This window comes from Podarcis bocagei (assembly GCF_964188305.1).
Source record: "Podarcis bocagei genome assembly, chromosome: 16".
Taxonomy (NCBI): Eukaryota; Metazoa; Chordata; class Lepidosauria; order Squamata; family Lacertidae; genus Podarcis; species Podarcis bocagei.
The window spans coordinates 34,151,771-34,172,073 of NC_138142.1; the positions used below are offsets into that span (position 1 = coordinate 34,151,771).

General features: G+C 45.0%; 2 protein-coding genes across 6 annotated transcripts in view; both read left to right on the forward strand.

The window, feature by feature from the left end:
• The window catches only part of ENTREP3 (endosomal transmembrane epsin interactor 3), a 35,180-nt gene extending 31,520 nt beyond the window's left edge, over positions 1–3,660 (forward strand). For all 5 annotated transcript variants that reach the window (XM_081173557.1, XM_081173561.1, XM_081173558.1 and 2 more), the window contains one exon: positions 696–3,660. In XM_081173557.1, coding sequence (XP_081029683.1) covers positions 696–860 — 165 coding nt within the window. In that variant the 3' untranslated portion in view covers positions 861–3,660. The remainder of the gene's footprint in view (positions 1–695) is intronic.
• A 14,426-nt stretch (positions 3,661–18,086) lies between these two features.
• Positions 18,087–20,303, forward strand: part of LOC308575125 (lysosomal acid glucosylceramidase-like) — a 40,236-nt gene continuing 38,019 nt past the window's right edge. The window contains exon 1 of the mRNA XM_081173649.1: positions 18,087–18,516. The gene's annotated coding sequence lies outside the window, so the exon portion shown is untranslated. The remainder of the gene's footprint in view (positions 18,517–20,303) is intronic.

Here is a 20,303-nt window from a genome sequence, read left to right on the forward strand (position 1 = left end):
GTGGAGGGTGGGGAGGCGAGCAACCACCAGTATAACCTCTTGTGCAACAGCTGCTAGGTCTGCATTTTTGGAGCAGGAGGATGGAAAAAAAGAAGTATCTCTGGAGAAATACGTCAAACAGCCTGTGGGGATGTGAGCAGCTCTCTCCATGGGCCCCTAAGACAATTTTTTACTTTTCTGCCTCGCCCGCCTAAAAAGAAGAGCCGAACTTCTGTGGCGAACCTCTCTGAAACAAGTCTGGCTCTATAATAATAATAATAATAATAATAATAATAATAATAATAATAATAATAATAATAATAATAATAATAATAATTTATTATTTATACCCTGCCCATCTGGCCGGGCTTCCCCAGCAACTCTGGGTGGCATCCCAAAAAATATTAAAATATTGCAATACATTTAGCTGCTAGAAGCCGTGATTCCTGTTTTGAAAGCGCCGCTTGCCAATCTCTCTGTGAGGTCAGAGCTGCTCTCCTTTTAGTATGATTTCTCTTGAAAAAAATAAATATTAATGTTATAGAGTACAAATTAGAAAAAATACAAATATACATTTTATACAATTTTTTTTTAGTACGATTTCTCAAGCTGCACGTCCAAACCTTAGCACTGCTAACAGGGTTCGAGGGCAGGGAAGAAAATTGCAGCTCTGGCTTCATCTTCCTTTACAGGCTGTCATTTTGTTTTTCTCTCAGGTGCCCCGGCAGAGGCTGGAGCGGAGCTCTCCGGAAGGGATTCACCTGCAGAGCTGCGGGGACCTGAGCTCCACCTCCTCCTTGCGGCGCTTGCTCTCTGGCCGCCGGCTGGAGCGAAGGCGCCCCCACAGCCTTAGCGGACTCGTCCGAGAGAGCAACCTGTAAGAGGGCGTTTAATGTGCGTCTTCCCGATGCCGATTGTGGCTGCTTCGTGACTCGGGCCTCGGATCAGGAAGCCCGGGGCTCGATTTCTGGAGGAACTGGATTGGGGCTCCTATAGCAAAAACAAGCAAAAAACCACCCACCCTCCCACCTCAGTCAGGAAGACAGAAAGAAGGAATGCAGGAGTTCCGCCCTGCGGAGATGGTGCAATGACCAGGTGTTGATTGATGGGCCCGTGAGAAGCATCGTTCTCATTCGCTCTGCAACCTCCTCCAGGTTGTGTGGCGTGGGAAGGAGCACTCGCTCTCCAGTGACTCCTGAGGGCTTGCACGATGGGGAACGCTGGCAAACGCTGCGGCCGGCAGCACTCTTGGCTCCCGCAAATTGACTTGTATGTATCCAAGGGAATGTTGACTGCCTGCCAGCCAGCTGCGGCATGCAGCGGCAGAGGCGGATGCCTTGCACAGGGCAGTGGCTCGCTTCCCCACATCCTGATGCTTCACGGCGTTGTGTGGCGGGGTGTGTGTGTGCATGGCAGCCGCTGTCCCGTCTGAAGAGATGCGTGCCCAGGAATCCCGCTTGACCTGGCAAAGGTTTCCTTGGCACGAGAAGAGGGGTGGGGTGGGAGTGATCCCAGCTCTTCTATGCACATTTAATTGACATCACCAGGGATTTCCCTGCATGGCCACCTGAGAGGTACCCTACCTGGACTTCTCACCTCCAGCTGCTGCTCCCCCTCCCACAGCCCCCCGTGCACACACACCTCAGCTGCCGTAGCGTATGTGTAACATCAAACCCTTTGCCTACTACTGATACCTCACTTTTAGCTGTGCCTTTGATTGACTGTTTGTTTGGTTGGTTGCTTCCTCTCTCTACCCAGGTGCTGGGACAGGGCCAGATGAATTCTCTGGAATCACTTTGGAGAGAAAGAGAGCTTCCCACTAGGGTTGCCGGGTCTCCCAAGACTCGTAAAGACCAAAGCTGGCTCATCTGCCCCAAAGCTGCCTCTTTCTCACAGTGGCCCCAAACAGAGATGCCTTTGGGACTCCCAGAAAGCAGGGAATGAGGGCAAGAGCCGTCCCTCTGCTGCCTCACTTCTGCCCTGCAAAAATAGACTGCCTCTAAGCCTGGAGGTTCTGTTGATAGCCACCTCCTCCTTCCCTAACCTTTTAAAGCCATCCAACGAGGCAGAAGGTGCCGAGCCTAGGAGCTTAAAGGGTGAGGCCTGGCCACTGGTGGGGCAAGATGGGGCTTAGCACCGCACAGTGTGGGGTGGAGCAGAGCAGGTCTGGCTCCAGATCTGAGGCGAGCCCCAGCCTACCCCAGTCTCGTGTCATGAGTGTATTTTTCCCAAAATGCCCCTCCAACGACCCTGTCGTGGGGCACTCTGGGAATTTTGTTTCAGCGGGCGGCAAACCACCACAGGGTTTCTGGCAACTGCGGTCAACCCAGTGGACATGCGGGGGCCTCAGCGGCTGCCCTCGGGTGCTGAGTGCTGGCGCCAGCCCTGGGCAAAGGATGGCACATCTCAGGCGGCAGGGGGGTGGGAGTCAAGTTACACCTGCTGCCTCTGCTCAAGAGGAGTCAGAGCGAAGAACAAAATGTTCTCAAGTCAAGCAGCGACTTTCCCCACTTCCTTCACTTGACCCTGACCCCTTCTCATACTGATCTATTTTACTCCTCACCTCCCGTTAATAATTCAGATTAATCGTCTACTGTCACAATCAATAGGAAGAGTTGAGCAGACAAATAAATGCTATCTACATTGTTAACAAGGGACACGGGTGGCGCTGTGGGTTAAACCACAGAGCCTAGGGCTTGCCGATCAGAAGGTCGGCGGTTCGAATCCCCGCCACGGGGTGAGCTCCCGTTGCTCGGTCCCTGCTCCTGCCGACCTAGCAGTTCGAAAACACGTCAAAGTGCAAGTAGATAACTAGGTACCTCTCCAGCGGGAAGGTAAACAGCATTTCCGTGCGCTGCTCTGGTTCGCCAGAAGCAGCTTAGTCATGCTGGCCACATGACCCAGAAGCTGTATGCCGGCTCCCTCGGGCAATAAAGCGAGATGAGCGCTGCAACCCCAGAGTTGGCCACAACTGGACCTAATGGTCAGGGGTCCCTTTACCTGTAGATTGTTAACAGTTTCAGTTAACAAGCATTCTCCCTTGCAGAGTCCCTTACTCCGTCCCAACCCAAAACTTACAACTCCTGCCCCCCCCCGGCACCTGCTCTGGCCTTCTTCACTTGAAGACTCTGAGAAGGGAGGCTTTTTAGCCCCTGGCAACCTCAGGTCAAACTCCGCAAGACCCGGCAACCCTATTTCCTGTTGAAGGAGGAAGTCTGCATGTACACCAAAGTCACACACAGCCCCCAACCGGTTTGGTTCCACGCTTTCCTCTGTCGTGTGTCCTCCCACTCTTACCTCGCTCTTTTGCAACACAGGTGCGCACATCTGTAAGATGACAGGGCTCCCTTTTCTCTCTCTCCTTTTTGCAGAGCTGAGGGGTGTACGTGGCGGGGGGCGAGGGTGGGGTGGAGAGCTCGGTTGGCAAGGAGGGCTGCTGACTCTCTCCTCCTTGCAATGATGCCTATGTTCCCTTTAGCAGTCGCATGCGTCAAACAGGTGGAATTTGGCCTGCGAAATGTGGCGATGCAGGTGTTGCCAAATTTCCAGCCGTGGCTGCTAAGAAGCAAAGAAGCCAAGTGGAGTTGGGAAAGCTAGCGCCCTGGGAGACGCTCACCACTGTCAATTTGAGTTGCACAAATACTTATCTGAGATAAACCAAATAAAGCCATATCTATCTAATCTGTAGCTGCTGGTTTTTGTAAGAGGACTTCATTAAAAAACACCTACACACAGCTAAGATCTCTTGCAGACCTTGTTTAACATTTTATTTGGTTGCGCTATGCTGATGTAGGAATTAGGCAATGCTTTGTCTTTAGTAGAACATCATGCGATTGTTGTTGACATGTCTTCCCATGATACAGTACATTGAACCCACACATTTCACAGCCGTTCCTTATCTTTTTTTTTTTAATTCATAAATTTTTATTCATATTTGCACATATATACAGGAAAAACATAAACAAAAAATCCACCACATACCTTATACAAATTATATCCACTTCACAAATCATAAATAAAATACATAACTGAGTTAGTCTCAACTGAGCCTTGGACTTCCCTCCACTCCTTTGGTAAGTATCGAATAAATTATATAGTCGCGTACTTTTTAACTCTTTTACATAGGCCTTTCCCGCTGTTAGAGTTATTTCAACCCCGCCAGTGTCACCTGAGCTTTAGATTCCATATACATTAAATATTTCTTCCAATTGTCATGAAATTTCTGTTCGTCTTGGTCCCTTAATCTTCCTGATATTCTATCAAGCTCAGCATAGTTTATCATTTTAACCTGCCACTCAGTTATGTTGGGTATTACTTCTAATTTCCAATTTTGTGCTAACATAGTTCTTGCAGCTGTCGTGGCATATAGAAACAAGATCTTATCTTCTTTTTTATTTCTTTACCGACCATTCCTAACAAAAAGGCTTCTGGCTTTTTGGGAAATGTATATTTCAAGATTTTTTTAAGTTCATTATAGACCAATTCCCAAAAGCTTCTCACTTCGCAACACGACCACCACATATGGTAGAGGTCACCTTCTACCTCTCTACATTTCCAGCATCTTTTATCCTTCAACTTATAAATCTTGGCTAATTTCACTGGTGTATGGTACCACCTGTAGATAATTTTCCACAGGTTTTCCTTTAGTGCCGTGCATGCCGTAAATCTCATATTCTTGTTCCATAGTTCCAACCACCTCTCAAAGTCGATGTTATATCCAATGTCTATCGCCCACTTAGTCATTGCCTCCTTCACCTCCTCATCTTTAGTATACCACTCCAGCAAAATATCGTACATCCTTGACAGTGTTTTGTTCTTACCTTCTATAACCTCCACATTAAATTTAGATTTTTTATCTTCAAATCCTACTTTCTTTTTGTCTTCTTTTAGCAGGTCATTTACTTGGTGGTATTGCAACCACCCAGTAAATAAATTTTTGATCTCTTCATATGGTCTAAGTTTAATCCCTTGATCTGTCTTCCAAATTAGTTCTTCATAGGTGGCATTCTTCCCTTCCATATTTATTTTTTTTATAGTTAACACCTCAATTGGTGAAATCCACCAAGGTGTCTTCCTTTCCAATATATTTTTATTTCTTTCCCATACTTGGAATAGTGGTCCTCTAAAAATATGATTTAGAAAGCCTCTATGAACTTTCACCTTTTCGTACCACAGGTACGCGTGCCACCCGTATCTGTTATTGAAACCTTCCAAGTCCAAGATGTCCCTATTTTCCAATCTTATCCAATCCTTCAACCACACTAAACACGCCGCTTCATAGTATAAACTTAGATCCGGTAGAGAGAATCCCCCTCTTTCTTTTTTGTCCACCAATATTTTCATTTTTATTCGTGGTCTTTTGCCTTGCCAGATGTATCTCGCTAAGGCTCTTTGCCACTCTTTACACTGCTTTAAACCTTTTAATACCGGAATGGTTTGAAACAAAAATAACATTCTGGGGAGAACGTTCATTTTGATAACCGCTATCCTCCCCAGAAAAGATAACCTCAATCTCTCCCATATTTCAAGATCTTTCTTAATATTCTTCCAAGTGACTTCATAATTATCCTTATATAGGTTAGTATTTTTCACTGATATCCACACTCCAAGGTATTTCACTTTCTTTGCTGTCATAATTCCCGTCTTTTGTTCTAGTTCTACAATATCTTCCTTATTTAGATTTTTAGTCAACATTTTAGTCTTATTTATATTAATCTTGAGGCCTGACACCGCTCCAAACTCTTCAAATTTTTGCAAGGCTTCTTTCATACTATTTTTCGGGTCTTCTAGAGTTAATACAATATCATCCGCGAAGGCTTTTATCTTATGTTCTTTAGTCCCTACCTTAATCCCTTTCACTTCCGCTGCCTCTCTCAGTCTCTTAGTAAGTACTTCAAGTACTATTATAAATAATAGAGGAGACAGGGGGTAGCCTTGTCTGGTCCCTTTAGATATGTCAAAAAATTCTGATGTCGAATTATTTATTATTAGCTTAGCTTTTTGTTCGCTATAGATAGCTTCTATACCTTTTCTAAATCTTTCACCCAGCCCCATCGTTTTTAGATTTTCTATCAGGAAGCACCAAGAAACATTATCAAAGGCCTTTTCGGCATCAATGAAAATCAAAGCGGCTTGTTTGTCTATTCTGGTTTCCAAATATTCAATTATATCTATCACATTTCTTATGTTGTCCTTCAGTTGTCTCCCTGGAAGGAAGCCCGTTTGATCTTTATGGATTCTATTATTTAGTACTCTTTTTAATCTTTCTGCCATTACATCCGCAAACAGTTTATAGTCGTTGTTTAATAATGAAATCGGCCTATAGTTTTTCACCTCTAAAGCATCCACATCTTTTTTAGGAATTAATGTAATATAGGCTTCCTTCCAGGTGTTCGGGATCTTCCCTTCTTTTAAAGTATTGTTCATCACTTCGCATAGGGTTGGGCTTATTTGATCACGTAGTACTTTATAATATTTGGCTGACAGACCATCTGGCCCCGGTGCTTTGCCAATTTTCATCTTTGATATTGCCTTCCTTACCTCCTCCTCCATAATCAGCTGATTTAATAATTCTTTTTCTTCAGTTGATATCTGTTGTAGATAATGTTCTTTCAGATAGCGTTCTATATCATAGCCTGACTCCTTACCTCTTTTATATAAATCCTTATAGTATTTCTGAAACAACCTTTTTATTTCATTTGGGTCTTCCGCTATCTTATCTCCATCCCTTATCCTACATATTGTATTTTGTTTTTTCCTTTCTCTTAGTTGCCAGGCCAAATATTTTCCTGTTTTATTAGCGGATTCAAAACTCTTCTGTTTCAACATTTTAACTTTCCCCTCAATCTCCTGATTTACTATCATAGAAAATTGGGCTTGTAATAACTTTATATTTTGTTTTATAGTCTCATCACCTGGCTTATTAGTTAATTGTCTTTCATTCTCCATTAACTGTGCCAAGATCTCCTCCTTTTTCTCTTTTTCTTTTCTTTGATGACTGTTTTTCTGAATTAGAAAGCCCCTCATAACGGCTTTCCCTGCATCCCAAACCGTTACTAAATCTGTCCCTTTATTTAAATTCCACTTAAAGTACTCTTCAATTGTTTCTTTTGCCTTAGTCACTATCTTTTGATCATTAAATAGAGATTCGTTCATTCTCCATCTAAGTACTCTAGCCTCTTTACCCTTTAACTATAAATATACTGGGTTATGATCAGATATAGTCTGTGGGAGAATTTCAGATTTGATTAAATTCTGTATCAATTCCTTAGTGGTCCAAATACCATCTTTTCTCCCCCAACTCTGGTTAGGATTTGAGAAGAAAGTATATTGTTTTACAGTAGGGTTTTTGAATCTCCACGCGTCAATTAGTCCCATATTATCAACCAAATCAAAAAATGTCCGTGGTAACTTGCCTTCCTTAATCTCTTGTTTTCTTGTTGATCTGTCCAGGTTCGGTGACACCACCCCATTAAAGTCACCCATCACTATCATTTTTTGATCCATCCACTCTGTTAACCTATTACCTAATTCAGAGAAAAAGGCTGCTTTTCTGTCATTAGGTGCGTATAGTCCGACAACAATAATCTTTACTCCTTGAAACATAATCTGTACTACAATCATTCTCCCTTGTTCATCTTTATACAGTAATTTTGGATCAAGTTTTTCCTTTATATATAGAACCACTCCTCGTTTCTTAACTCTATCTGAAGCCACAAAATCCAATCCTAATCTCTTATTGCTTAAAATTCTCTTATGGTTTCTTGTTACGTGAGTCTCTTGTAGGAAGATTAAGTCAAGGTTCTTTTTTAGTAGAATGTGCGCAATCTGATTCCTTTTATTTTTATTGTTGAGTCCGTTCACGTTCCAGGTCAAAACTTTTAGAGCCATCACTTGTATACAAATAATAAGATAACAAGTCTAGATTAGATCTACTGTTTTCACCAAGTGAAGCCTTTTCTCCTGTTGCTGCATGCCCTCTATTGGGGGGAAAGCTCCTTTTGCCTGTCTGCTAATTTAAAAGCGCAGGAGCCAAGCCAGATGGAAAACAGTGGCTACCCAGGTTGTCACGGAGTCCTGACAATCAAATTGTCGGGTGTCCAATGAAGACTGGAGATGAAACTAAAAGCATAAAGAAGTCAGGAGGGGATGGAGGGCTCATGGGGTGGGGTAGGGAACCGATTCTACTCATTTGAATGTGGCAAAATGTGAATTATTTGCAGATGCTGTTCAAAACCACGGAGGGCTCTTCAGTGCAAACTCTCATTAACTGTAGGACGACCTTTCAGTGGGCTTGGGTGCTGTGTTCACCCCAAGAAGTTAGAATTTTTAGGTGTGTCCTACTTAGCTGGGGTTGCTTTCCTTTGAAAAAAATGTCACCGGACGATTATTGGGGGGGGGGCGGTTTCTTTTTAAAAATGGTGATTATTTAGAAATATACAGGTCTGTCAAATATGGCAGTGATGGGGAGCTGTTTTCAGACTGAGGGCCACATTCTCTTCTGAGCTACCTTTCAGGGGCCACCTGCCAGGGGTAGGTGGGGCTGGAGGGGAACAAGGAGTGCGAATTTTACCTCAGTATAGGAGGCTAGTTTCTGCACACACTCGCTATTGCTGATATTAATATTGTGCAGCATGAAGTGTTTGGATGCATAAGAACTGGCTCGTTTTGGAAAGAAAGCATTGTCCAGACCCATAAAAATATTATTCAGAGTTTACTTGCAGAACTCATCAAAAATGGAACAACAACAAAAACAGGAAATGATACACCCAAAATATCCATTAGATCTTGGGCAATTTCCAGCACAGGCTCAGCATCTTCTTAGAAACAAAAGATAATTTTAAAAAAATCCAAACTGTGTCTCTTCCCCCAAAGCCTGCATTCCAGCCCCCATCGGCCTAAGGCTATGCAACTTTTGAAGAGCCATTTGCATCCTTTTGTTCTCTGTCGGGTTCAGAGAAACACTGAAGCCACCAACCAACCTTTCAAGATGGCGGTTTTGGAATCCCACACCTTCGTCACCTGATCTAAGGTTACAATACTCACCTGTTTGCTGGCAGGAAACAACCATTAGTTAATTTATCAACTCAGCGGAAGCTCAGAGAGAGCTTGCCATTCCATTCCCTCCAACATTTCTCCAATGAAAATAGGGACGTCCTGTTCCATAATAATACATCATAGTTTTATTATTTATACCACGCCAACCTGACTGGGTTGGCCCAGCCACTCTGGACGGCTTCCAACATATAAAAATAATATCAAAACATTAAAAAATAATAATACAGGGCTGCCTTCAGATGTCTTCTAAAGGTTGTAGCGTTACTTATCTCCTTTGCTCATGAGTGGCATAACTCTGTACCCTCCAATTTTTCTCAGATGAAAATAAGGAAAAACAGGACATTCAGAGATCAACTCAGAAACTGGGATGGCTTCTGTAAATCTGGGACTGTTCCCTGGAAAACAGGGACACTTGGAAGGTCTGCTATTGTTTAACTTCAGTGGAATCTCCCCTTGTTAAACCTTTTCACCAGTACACAGACATTCCTATTTCGGTGTCAATTCAGCCAAGACCTAACACTGACACAACCCTCTCTGCCCACCATCCAGGACTGTGGAGAGTCTTGAAAGCCAGAGGGGGAGGCATAGACAGCCGCATTTGACCCCCAACACTTCACTCTGAGCGCTGCCCCCCCAGTCCTGGTTTGCAATAGACCCTGCTAACACACACACAGAGAGAGAGCTCTGTCTTTATTTTTTTGAATGAAATGAATTAAGCAATTGGATTCGAATTCCAAGCGAAAGAATAGGGCAAACGTGTGGCTCAAAGTGTAATCAGCAGCGGCTGATAAGATGCCACTAGAACGAGGTGATCAACATTGTAAGGACGTTGATGGAGAGATAATTGTTTTCATTAATGAGATTTCTGTGCCAAGTATTTGTTGAGGCCGAGTCACACAAAGTGTGCAATTTGTTTATGGATTTGACACGGTGCCAACTGTTTACAGCAAGGGTGCATAACTAGGGCACCCCAATGTCCCCCCCCCCAGACTACAGATCCCATCATCGCTGACCATAGGCCATGGTGGCCACCGGGTCTGATGGGAGTCCAGCAGCATCTGAAGGGCCACAGCTCCCCACCCCTGTTCCACAGAGCACAGTAGATTTGTAAATATATCAGCAGCTTCAGACTGGAATCCCCATTTGAAACTATTTTTGGGGATTCTGGGGAATGTGGCATTATACATTTCTTCATCCTAAAAACTGCATCAGCACTATGCCTTTAAAGCACTGTGATACTATTTTAAACAGTCATGGCTTCCCCCAAAGAACCCTGGGAACTGTAGTTTGTTACAGGTGCTGAAAGTTGTTAGGAGTGGGGGGGGCCACCAGGTGGCGTGTTGGAAGATGGCCAACAATAACATCTCTCTGACCCATACGAGGTAATTAAGGGGCTGCTATGGGAAGTATGCAGTCTCCCTACCCCCCCAGGAGATGGGGGGCACTGCCTTGCCAGCGGTGTTCACAAGGCACCCCCTGATCCGAGAGATGGGGGTGCCGAACACTTGGCACGACCCCTCGGTGAAGTCAGATCTTCCTGACGCCGATTCCAATTAGCGCATGCTGGTTAGCTTCAGCTCAGAATTATAATTGGAAACATACAATTGGAATGAAGCTGAAGCACATACATCAAGTAATGTTCGAGAGATAAGACTGCTGATTAAAGGATCTCTGTGGCCGGGAGTGACGGATGGATAAGTAAATCTTCTGATGAATCACCACTAGGAGACTGTATGTTTGGAATGAAGGGGGGTGGAGGAAAAAACTTTTTTCTTCTTTGCACGATGTGATATTAATAACCCTTCACCCCAGATAGAAATAAGATTGTTGCGTTTTTACTAATCACAAGCAGGAATTCAAGAACTGTGTGGGATGGATTATAACAGGAGAGAGGATTGGTGAACGGTGAGAAAGAGGAAATTTTTTATGACAGGCTTGCCGGAGAAAGAAGGACAGGGGAAGGAGAATCAGGATCATCAGAAGGAATGTTGGAACACAAGCTTGACCTGACAGAGCCTCCTGATTCATTTGATTTATTTGGCAAGCCTGAGAAAAGTAAAGGACAGACCAAAGATTAATTTTTTTTTTATGGAAGCGCTGAACAGAGGCTGTCCCTGAGCGATTTGATCTTTGGAGAGTACAAAACCCACACAGAGGATGCCTGTTTTCAATCTGCTTGTGAAAATTATCAGAGATCGCAAAGAAAGGAATATACGATAATAACAAGAAGAGAAAGAAAGTAATAAAGGACTATCTGGATTGAACTGGATAGAACTGTCTAATTAAAGCAGTAATATAAGTGATTTTTGGACTCGTTCGGAGTTTTGGACTCGTTCGGAGTTTTGGACTCGTTCGGAGCTTGATGTCTGGGTACCCCCAACAAAATTTAAAATTCGGCTGTATAATTTGGAACTAATGTGATTTGGATAATGTGATGTGATTGGCCTGTTAATAAAAATTATTAAAATAAAAAAAGTTGTTGGAGAAACAAACCCCTTCCCCTCACCAAAGTACAATTCCCAGAATTCCCTGGGCAGAGGGACTGATTGTTAAACCACTCTGGGAATTGTAGCTCTGTCAGGGGAATGGGAGGGGGGTCTCCTAACAACTCCCACCACCTGTAATAAATTACAGTTCCCAGGAGTCTGGGAGGGGGGAGGTCATGATTGCTTAAAATGGTATAAAGGTAAAGGTAAAGGGACTCCTGACCATTAGGTCCAGTCGTAACCGACTCTGGGGTCGGGGCGCTCATCTCGCTTTATTGGCCGAGGGAGCCGACGTACAGCTTCCGGGTCTTGGGGCCAGCATGACTAAGCAGCTTCTGGCGAACCAGAGCAGCGCACGGAAATGCCGTTTACCTTCCCGTCAGAGCGGTTCCTATTTATCTACTTGCACTTTGACGTGCTTTCGAACTGCTAGGTTGGCAGGAGCAGGGACCGAGCAATGGGAGCTCACCCTGTCGCGGGGATTCAAATTGCCGACCTTCTGATTGGCAAGTCCTAGGCTCTGTGGTTTAACCCACAGTGCCACCCGCGTCCCTTTAAAGTGGTATAAACAGCTTTCAATTTCTAGCACAGATAGGGTCTAAGCGTCCATTAGACTCTCTCTGTTGTTTTTGCTGCAACGAAAACAAAGATGACAGCTACGTTTCTGGAATTTGGCAGATTTAGGAATGAGAGGTTTGAGGGATGTCAAAATCTATTTAAAATGGCATGTTGGTACATCGACTAGGATAGGTTATGGAAAACCCATTGATCGGTTAAAAAGATGGCCTGGGTGGTGCTGAAAAAGATTTTTAAAAATGAAATACAGTAAATGTAACTACGATTAATAAATAATGTGTGCAAAAACACCGCCTTGGTGGCTGGCCCCACCTCATTCCTTCCTCCCTCCCACATGGAAGATGACAGTGGTGAAAGTATGTGATGACTTCCCATTCCATACTGTACTTGAATGATGATCTATCCCACAGGAAAGAGGAATTCGGCTGAGGGTTGATTCCACCCTACTACCCGCAACAGGGTCATGTGCCATTGACATGTAAGGCCAACATTTTTGGGCCGGTAGGAACATAAGGAACATGCCCTCCAACATTTTTCTGATGAAATAGGAGCGGTTTTGTAATTTATACTCTGTCTACCTGACTGGTTTCCCCAGCCACTCTGGGCTGCTTCGAACATATACAAACACACACACACACACACACACACACACACACACACACACACACACACAAATTTAACATTTTTTAAAAACAAACCTCTGTATAGAGCTGCCTTCAGATGTCTACTTAAGGTTGTATAGTTACTTATCTCCTAGGCCTGGGGGGGGGGGGTGTCGCATAAGGTACCTTTACCATAAGGTAAAGGTAAAGAGACCCCTGACCATTAGGTCCAGTCGTGGCCGACTCTGGGGCTGCGGCGCTCATCTCGCTTTATTGGCCGAGGGAGCCGACGTACAGCTTCCGGGTCATGTGGCCAGCATGACTAAGCCGCTTCTGGCGAACCAGAGCAGCACACGGAAACGCTGTTTACCTTCCCATCGGAGCGGTACCTATTTATCTACTTGCACTTTGACGTGCTTTCGAACTGCTAGGTTGGCAGGAGCAGGGACCGAGCACCGGGAGCTCACCCCTTCGCAGGGATTCAAACCGCCGACCTTCTGATCGGCAAGCCCAAGAGGCTCAGTGGTTTAGACCACAGCGCCACCCACGTCCCATGCACAACTCCATACCCTCCAACATTTCTTTGATGAAAACAGAGACGTCCTAGGGGAAAGTGGGACATTCCGGGATCAAAATGATGATGACGAGGAAGATGAAACAGGACATCCCTATTTTCATCGGAGAAATGTTAGAGGGAATGGGCTCATTCGCCTAAGAATGCCCCTGATTCTGGCAATAGACATAAGGATATGTACAACTGGAGCCTGGTTCCCAAGCGCTTCCTCCTCTTCTTTCTATGCCAAGACGGCAAAAAACTGTGCTAACTCAGCACGCTTGGGTATCAGTACTTGCACTGAATTTATGGAGAAGCTCAGACTCTTCTCTGGCGTTTCTGAGGGAGGTTCCAGGCCTGGGGAGAGAATAGACATTAATCCACCCTTCCCCGCCCTGTTTAATAGACCAAGTGTACACTTAATTAAGTGCTTAAGAAGTCAGACATCAGAAGAGCCGTGGCAGACTTTGGTGCCTTCAATTTCAGAGGTCCGCTGCCTGACAATTTTCGCGACCGGCCTTGATCCTCAAGAGCCCTGCTGGATCACACCAATGGATCATCTATTCCGGTATCCTGTTCTCAGAGTGGCCAACCAGAAGCCTATGGGAGGAGGCCGTGTGAGCTGGATCTGAGTGCAAGAACACTTGCTTGTGGTTTCCAGCAACAGGTTTTTAGAGGCTTAATACCTCTGAAAGTGGAACATGGCTCCTAGCCACGGATAGCCTTGTCCTCCTTGAGTTTTCCCCGTCCTCATTTAAAGTGATCCAAGTTGGTGCTCCACCACAGCCTCATGTGGGAGGGAGTTCCATAGTCTAACTATGCGCTGTGTGAAGAACAGCATTGTTTTATCTGCCCTGAATCTTCCAACAATCAGCTTCTTAACCAGACCTTCCCAGTGTCCCTATTTTCCAGGGACAGTCCCGGATTTACAGAAGCTGTCCGTTTCTGATCTGACCTCAGAATGTCCCACTTTTCCTTAGGATGTCCCTATTGTCATCCGAGAAATGTGGGAGGGTACGGAGTTATGTGACTCCCCCCCCCCCAAGCCTTTAGAAGACATCTGAAGGCAGCCCTGTATAGGAAAGTTTTAAAATGTTTAATGTTTCATTATTATTTTATATATGTTGGATTCAGACATGAATCGATTCAAAGCCTTTTCATAAAAAAAAGGGTTGATCAGACCAGCATTTAACAACAATAGCAAAAAGCCTTGTGCTAGCCATCTCCTGCAATGTGCCATTTTCAGTGTAAGCGCCTCGGGGCAGGAAGTTTATTCTGATTTTTTGTTTATACTCATCAGCTAATCAGCAATTTAGTCACTGTCCCAGTGAGCAGGTTTTAACAATTCTTTCTTTGTGTTTTGCCCTCTTAACGGTCTTACAACACACCTCTTTTAATCGCTTGTCTTTTTTGCCTCGCTTGGTACAGAAAAAAATGTTCCAGTGCGGAATGTTCTCTATTTCAGCCAGGTGCGCCCTCTTCTAGGAGACACCATTCCATTTTAAGAAACAGCACATTCTGTCAGAGGGAGGGTCTGTGTTCCCTTGAGAACCAAGACGTGGCCAACCTGTTCTCTTGCATTGCCAGTGGCCCCCAGTGACCCGGGCACTGTTTTTTAATGTCCTAGGGTAACTCAGGAATTCCTCTGTGGGTTGTATTTCTCTTTTCCCATCCCAAATACAGTGGTACCTTGGTTCTCAAACAGCTTGGCTCCCGAACGCCGCAAACCTGGAAGTAAGTGTTCCTGTTTGCAAACGTTCTTCAGAAGCTGAAGGTCCGACGCGACTTCCGTTTGAGTGCAGGAAGCTCCTGCAGCCAATCGGAAGCCGTGCCTTGATTTTTGAACGGTTCTGGGACTTCGGGAACAGATTACGTTACCAAGATACCACTGTAATCAAAATCCCACCGTTTATTTATATCAATATACAGTCACACCTCAGGTTACAGATGCTTCAGGTTGCGTTTTTTCAGCTTACAGACACTCTGAAACCCGGAAGTACTGGAATGGGTTACTTCCAGGTTTCGGAGGTCACGCATTAGCACTAAATTGTGCTTTGCGCATGTGCAGAAGAGCTGAATCGCAACCCGCGGTGCGCAGACACGTCGTTGCGGGTTGTGAACACTGTGGGTTGCAAACGTGCATCCTGCACGGATCACGTTCACAACCCGAGCGTCCACTGTACACAACTTGCCCATGGGCAGAGGGACATCCTAAGGGGAAGCAGGGCATTCCGGGATCAAATCAGAAACCAGGACGGCTTCTGTAAATCCGGGACTGTCCCTGAGAAACAGGGACACTTGGAAGGTCTGGAATGTGTCCTTGAGCTCTTGACTTGCTTTGTGGGTGAAGTGAGTCTGTGTAGAAACCAGCCTGCTGGGCAAAGATAGAGGGGCTGTTTCCAACTCATTCCTGCTCAGAGTAGGCCTGTTGAAGATAATGGGCCCGAGTTCACCGTGCCCATTGGTTTTAGTGAGTCCACTTTGAGCAGAACCAATGCTGATGCAACCCCATAACAGCCCTGTTCCCTTTTGCCTCTGGCCGCTCTCACCCCAGTCATATGTGGACCCCAGAAGAGAATGCAGCCCCCAAGCTGTATTCAATTTTACCCTGTGTCAATATTATCACATGCGTATCACAACTTTGTCCTCAAAAGGAGCCTGTGAGGGAGGTTAGGTTGATTGCCTAAGAGATTTGTGGCTGCCTTCCATGTTCCTCATTTGAACCACAACGCCACATTTGGCTTGTCAGGATTGCAATCCCAGTTCATGATAACTTTATGTGCTTTTAAAATTAAAAATGGTGGAGAGCAAGCCTGATGAGATGGAAGCCTTTCCCTGAAGGCCTTAAACCGTAGGTAGGCAAACTAAGGCTCGGGGGCCAGATCCGGCCCAATCGCCTTCTAAATCCGACCCGCAGATGGTCTGGGAATCAGCGTATTTTTACATGAGTAGAATGTGTTGTTAAGTTGTGGGCAAACATATCAGATGACACGGCGATTCTTCCAAAGCAGCTCTTTATTTGTAAGCTGGAACAGAACTAACTGAGGAGCTCAGTCAGCCTGCTTATATAGAGCTCCAGAACAATTGTAACTGTTGCAACTTTCTAAAACTATCCAATCACAGAATGTCACTTTTCGATCCTTCATTTGCATACAAACTATCCAATCACTGAACATCACTTTCGATCCTTCATTTGCATAACTATATACAGTATCCCCCTGCTGGCCCAGTACATAACATCAGTACATAACATGTGTGATTTTATTTAAAATGCATCTCTGGGTTATTTGTGGGGCCTGCCTGGTGTTTTTACATGAGTAGAATGTGTGATTTTATTTCAAATGCATCTCTGGGTTATTTGTGGGACATAGAAATTCATTCATTTTTGTTTTCAAGATATAGTCCGGCCCCCCACAAGGTCTGAGGGACAGTGGACCGGCCCCCTGCTGAAAAAGTTTGAGGACCCCTGGCTTAAACTAATCTAGTCGGAGGACACAGTGTACCTGATTAGTGGCAGGTCACCATCTTGCCTGAACATAACCACAAGAGGGTCCAACTGCCTCTATGTGAGATGATAAGGTATTTATGCATTTATAAATTTATTGATTTACTCGTGACTTTGGTATCCTTGGCCAAGTAGATTAAAAAAAGTGCAGGCAAGTAGATTTCAAAACCTGTTGGTGGGGAGGCGGGGCGAGAAGGAGAAGGGAATTTCTACGTAAAAGAATCGAAATAATGTATTTATTGACATTATCTAATGGGTTTGTCCTCACTGGAGCAAAATGTGGATTTGCACCTGCCTGTCTCTCAATTAAATTCAGCGGCATCCATGCGAGGTCCTCCCCTTCCAAGAACTGCCTCTTGGAATATTCTGATGATTTCTTCTTTTAGTTAGGTATTTTTATTTACTTATTTTGGGGAGGCAACAGCCCCCATGCCCTCTGGCTACGCCCATGCTCCCCACCCAGCCGCCAATCCTATGAAAGTCCAAAATGGCCAGAAGTAAAAAAACCTCCATATTAAAAGGGTGCAAGAGGTCTGGAACCACACAGAGACAGTGAGGACATCATGTGGACCCCTTGCTTTAACCGGGAGGTGCAAATGCATTTAAGCCAGATACCATAGCTGTCAACCTTCCCTTTTTTTGTGGGAAATTCCCTTATTCCAGCGCCATTTCCCACTGCTGTCCCGGATTGTTAGATATCCCGTAGACTGTCCCCGGGACAGGTGAGGCTGCTGATCCCTTATTTTCAAATCTGAAAGTTGACAGCTATGCACATACATTTAAGCCACATCCAACAGCACATTTCAAACACATTACTTGCACCACAGAATCCTGGGAACTGTAGTTCACACACACACACACACACACACACAGTGCTACCATTCCCAGCATCCTTAAACTACAGTTCCCAGGATTCTTTTTTTTTGGGGGGGGGTCATGTGTTTTAAAGATGCATTGATTAAATATATGGCGTAGTAGATCTACCCATATTATATACACCATGGAGAGAGTGAGCTGTAATTTTACAGATGACGTTTCTGTATATGATGGAAGCTGTTAAAGAGTAGCTGGGGCGACCCAGTCAGATGGGCGGCGGTATAAATAATAAAGTTGTTGTTGTTGTTGTTGTTGTTGTTGTTGTTGTTGTTGTTGTTGTTGTTGTTGTTGTTGTTGTTGTTGTTGTTGTTGTTGTTGTTGTTAAACACTTATTCAGGCTTATTTTGAAGGGGGGCGGAGAGCGGAGCGATGAAAGGAGGCTGTTGCTGGGGGAGGCCACGACAGCAGATGACTGATCACGATTTACCAATTATTATGAATCACTATTAATTCCAGAGGGTGAGTGACAACGGGAGTCTCCGCTGCAGCCAAGAAAACTGCGTCGAGCCTTTGCCAACCCAACAGATCGATTGGGGAGAGGAAGCAAAAACCTTCCCACGCCGGGAGAAATGTCCTTGTTTTAAGTTTATTTGCAGGGCGGATCCGACCCTGCGGCATCTTTTTTGCTCCGAAGCAAGCAACTGCCTCCCTCCATCCTAGGCAGCACGCTTGGTCCCAAGTAAACAAGCCCCCTCTGCTCCCATGGGGTTAATTGCTCAGCAGATGCCCGGTGCCGGCAGAGCGAACCCCCACCCGCCTGCAACACAGGTGTCATGTGACCGCAGATCATATGATCCGCTCGCCTTGGGCTGCCTGTAAAAGTCCGGCTGCTTCCTGGTGGCTGCTGGAAGGTGAAAAAGACACCGACTCTCGTCTTGCTGGGTAAGCGGGTCTCTATATTTTTTATCTTATTCCTCATTCTGGGGAGGGATGCTTCTGACCCTCCCCACTTTGCTTCCTGGCACCAACTCTTTTATGAGCTGGCTTAAAATAAGGTTACCAGATTTTTTTCAATGAATCCGGGGACACTTTAAATAAATAAAATAAAATAAAAACTATACGTTCGGGACGTTGGTCCTGGAGCGATGGCGGTGGCAGAGGGGTGGCCTCCGCCTTGACAACAACCACCACCTTTCCCCTTCCTCCGAGGCTTCTAGCTCCTTTCTCCATGAGCCTGGGCAGCCCCTGACTTGTTGGTTCTTCGGTGGTGGGGAAGCGGTGTGCGGTGGGTCAGGCATGGAAGGCAGAGAAGGAGGGCGGAGAGCGGCCCCAATCCCATTCCTACTTGCGTGCAAGCAGGAGGGGGTGGGGTTCACATTGCCTTTCGGCGTAGCTGTCAGCCTTCCCTTTTTTTGCGGGAAATTCCCTTATTTCAGCGTCGTTAGATATTGTTAGATATCCCGTAGACTGTCTCACAGGTGAGGCTGCTGATCCCTTATTTTCATTTTTTTTAAATAATGATATTTATTGAAATTTTATCGACAATAAAAAGTTACAGAATTAAAAATATGAAATAGAAAAAGAGTAACAATAATAAAAGAAAAGAAAAATACGAAAATACAAAGACAAAATACATAAAAAGCAAAAAAAATTGAAAAGAAATCAACATTTTCATGTCTTATATTTCATTTACTTGTTTCCTGACCTCCTTACACACCCCTTTTTTGTATTCCAGTTCACATGGTTAATTCAGCAAATCCTTACCCTCTATCATTTATTTTTACTTAATATCTTAACCTATTATAACTATATATTTCCAACCATTGTCAATCCGTATTTACATATTCTTATTAATCTTTTTACCAAAACCGCTTATTTTCAATCCAACATCCCTTTAACATTCATTAATTTTACAGTATTTCTGCAAGTAGTCTTTAAATTTCTTCCAGTCTTCTTCCACCACCTCTTCTCCCTGATCTCGGATTCTGCCAGTCATTTCTGCCCTGATCCCTTATTTTCACATCCGAAAGTTGACAGCTATGCTGCTGATCCCTTATTTTTGAGGCTGCTGATCCCTTATTTTCAAATCTGAAAGTTGACAGCTTTGCCTTTCGGAGCAGCCCCATCCCAACGCCTACATGTGTGCAAGCAGGAGGGGGCAGGGATCTCTCAGGCAGCGCGATGCCTCCCTTCCCATCGGAGCAGCCCCAATCCCGTTCCTACTTGCCTGCAAGCAGGAGGGGGTGGGGATCCCTCAGCTGGGAAGGGAGGCTTCCCGTTGCCTAAATGAGAGATCCCTGCCCCGATTCCTCTTGCACACAAGTAGGAGTTGGGAGGCTGCTCCGATAGGCATCATGAAGCCTCCCTTTACAGCTGAGTTCCTGGGCTCAGGGAAGGTGGAGGCAGCCCGGAAGCTGCATCTTTGAGCCCCTGCACCACCATCACATGGGGACTTCCGAGTAGCTCCTGAAGCCAGCAAGAGCCAACTGCTCCGGGCTGCTGAGACTGCCGCTGCTGCGTTTCCCAGGGACATCAGATGAAATCCGGGGACATTCCGGGGATGGAATTTGTCCGGGGACTTATTCGCAAATCCGGGGACTGTCCCCAGGAAATGGGGATGTCTCTAGCTTAAAACTAACGTCAAGTCTCTCACCCCCACCTCACCTCCTACCTTTAAATAATTATTGTTAGAGTGGCCATATTCCAAAGTTTCCTGTGCATTGTAACTA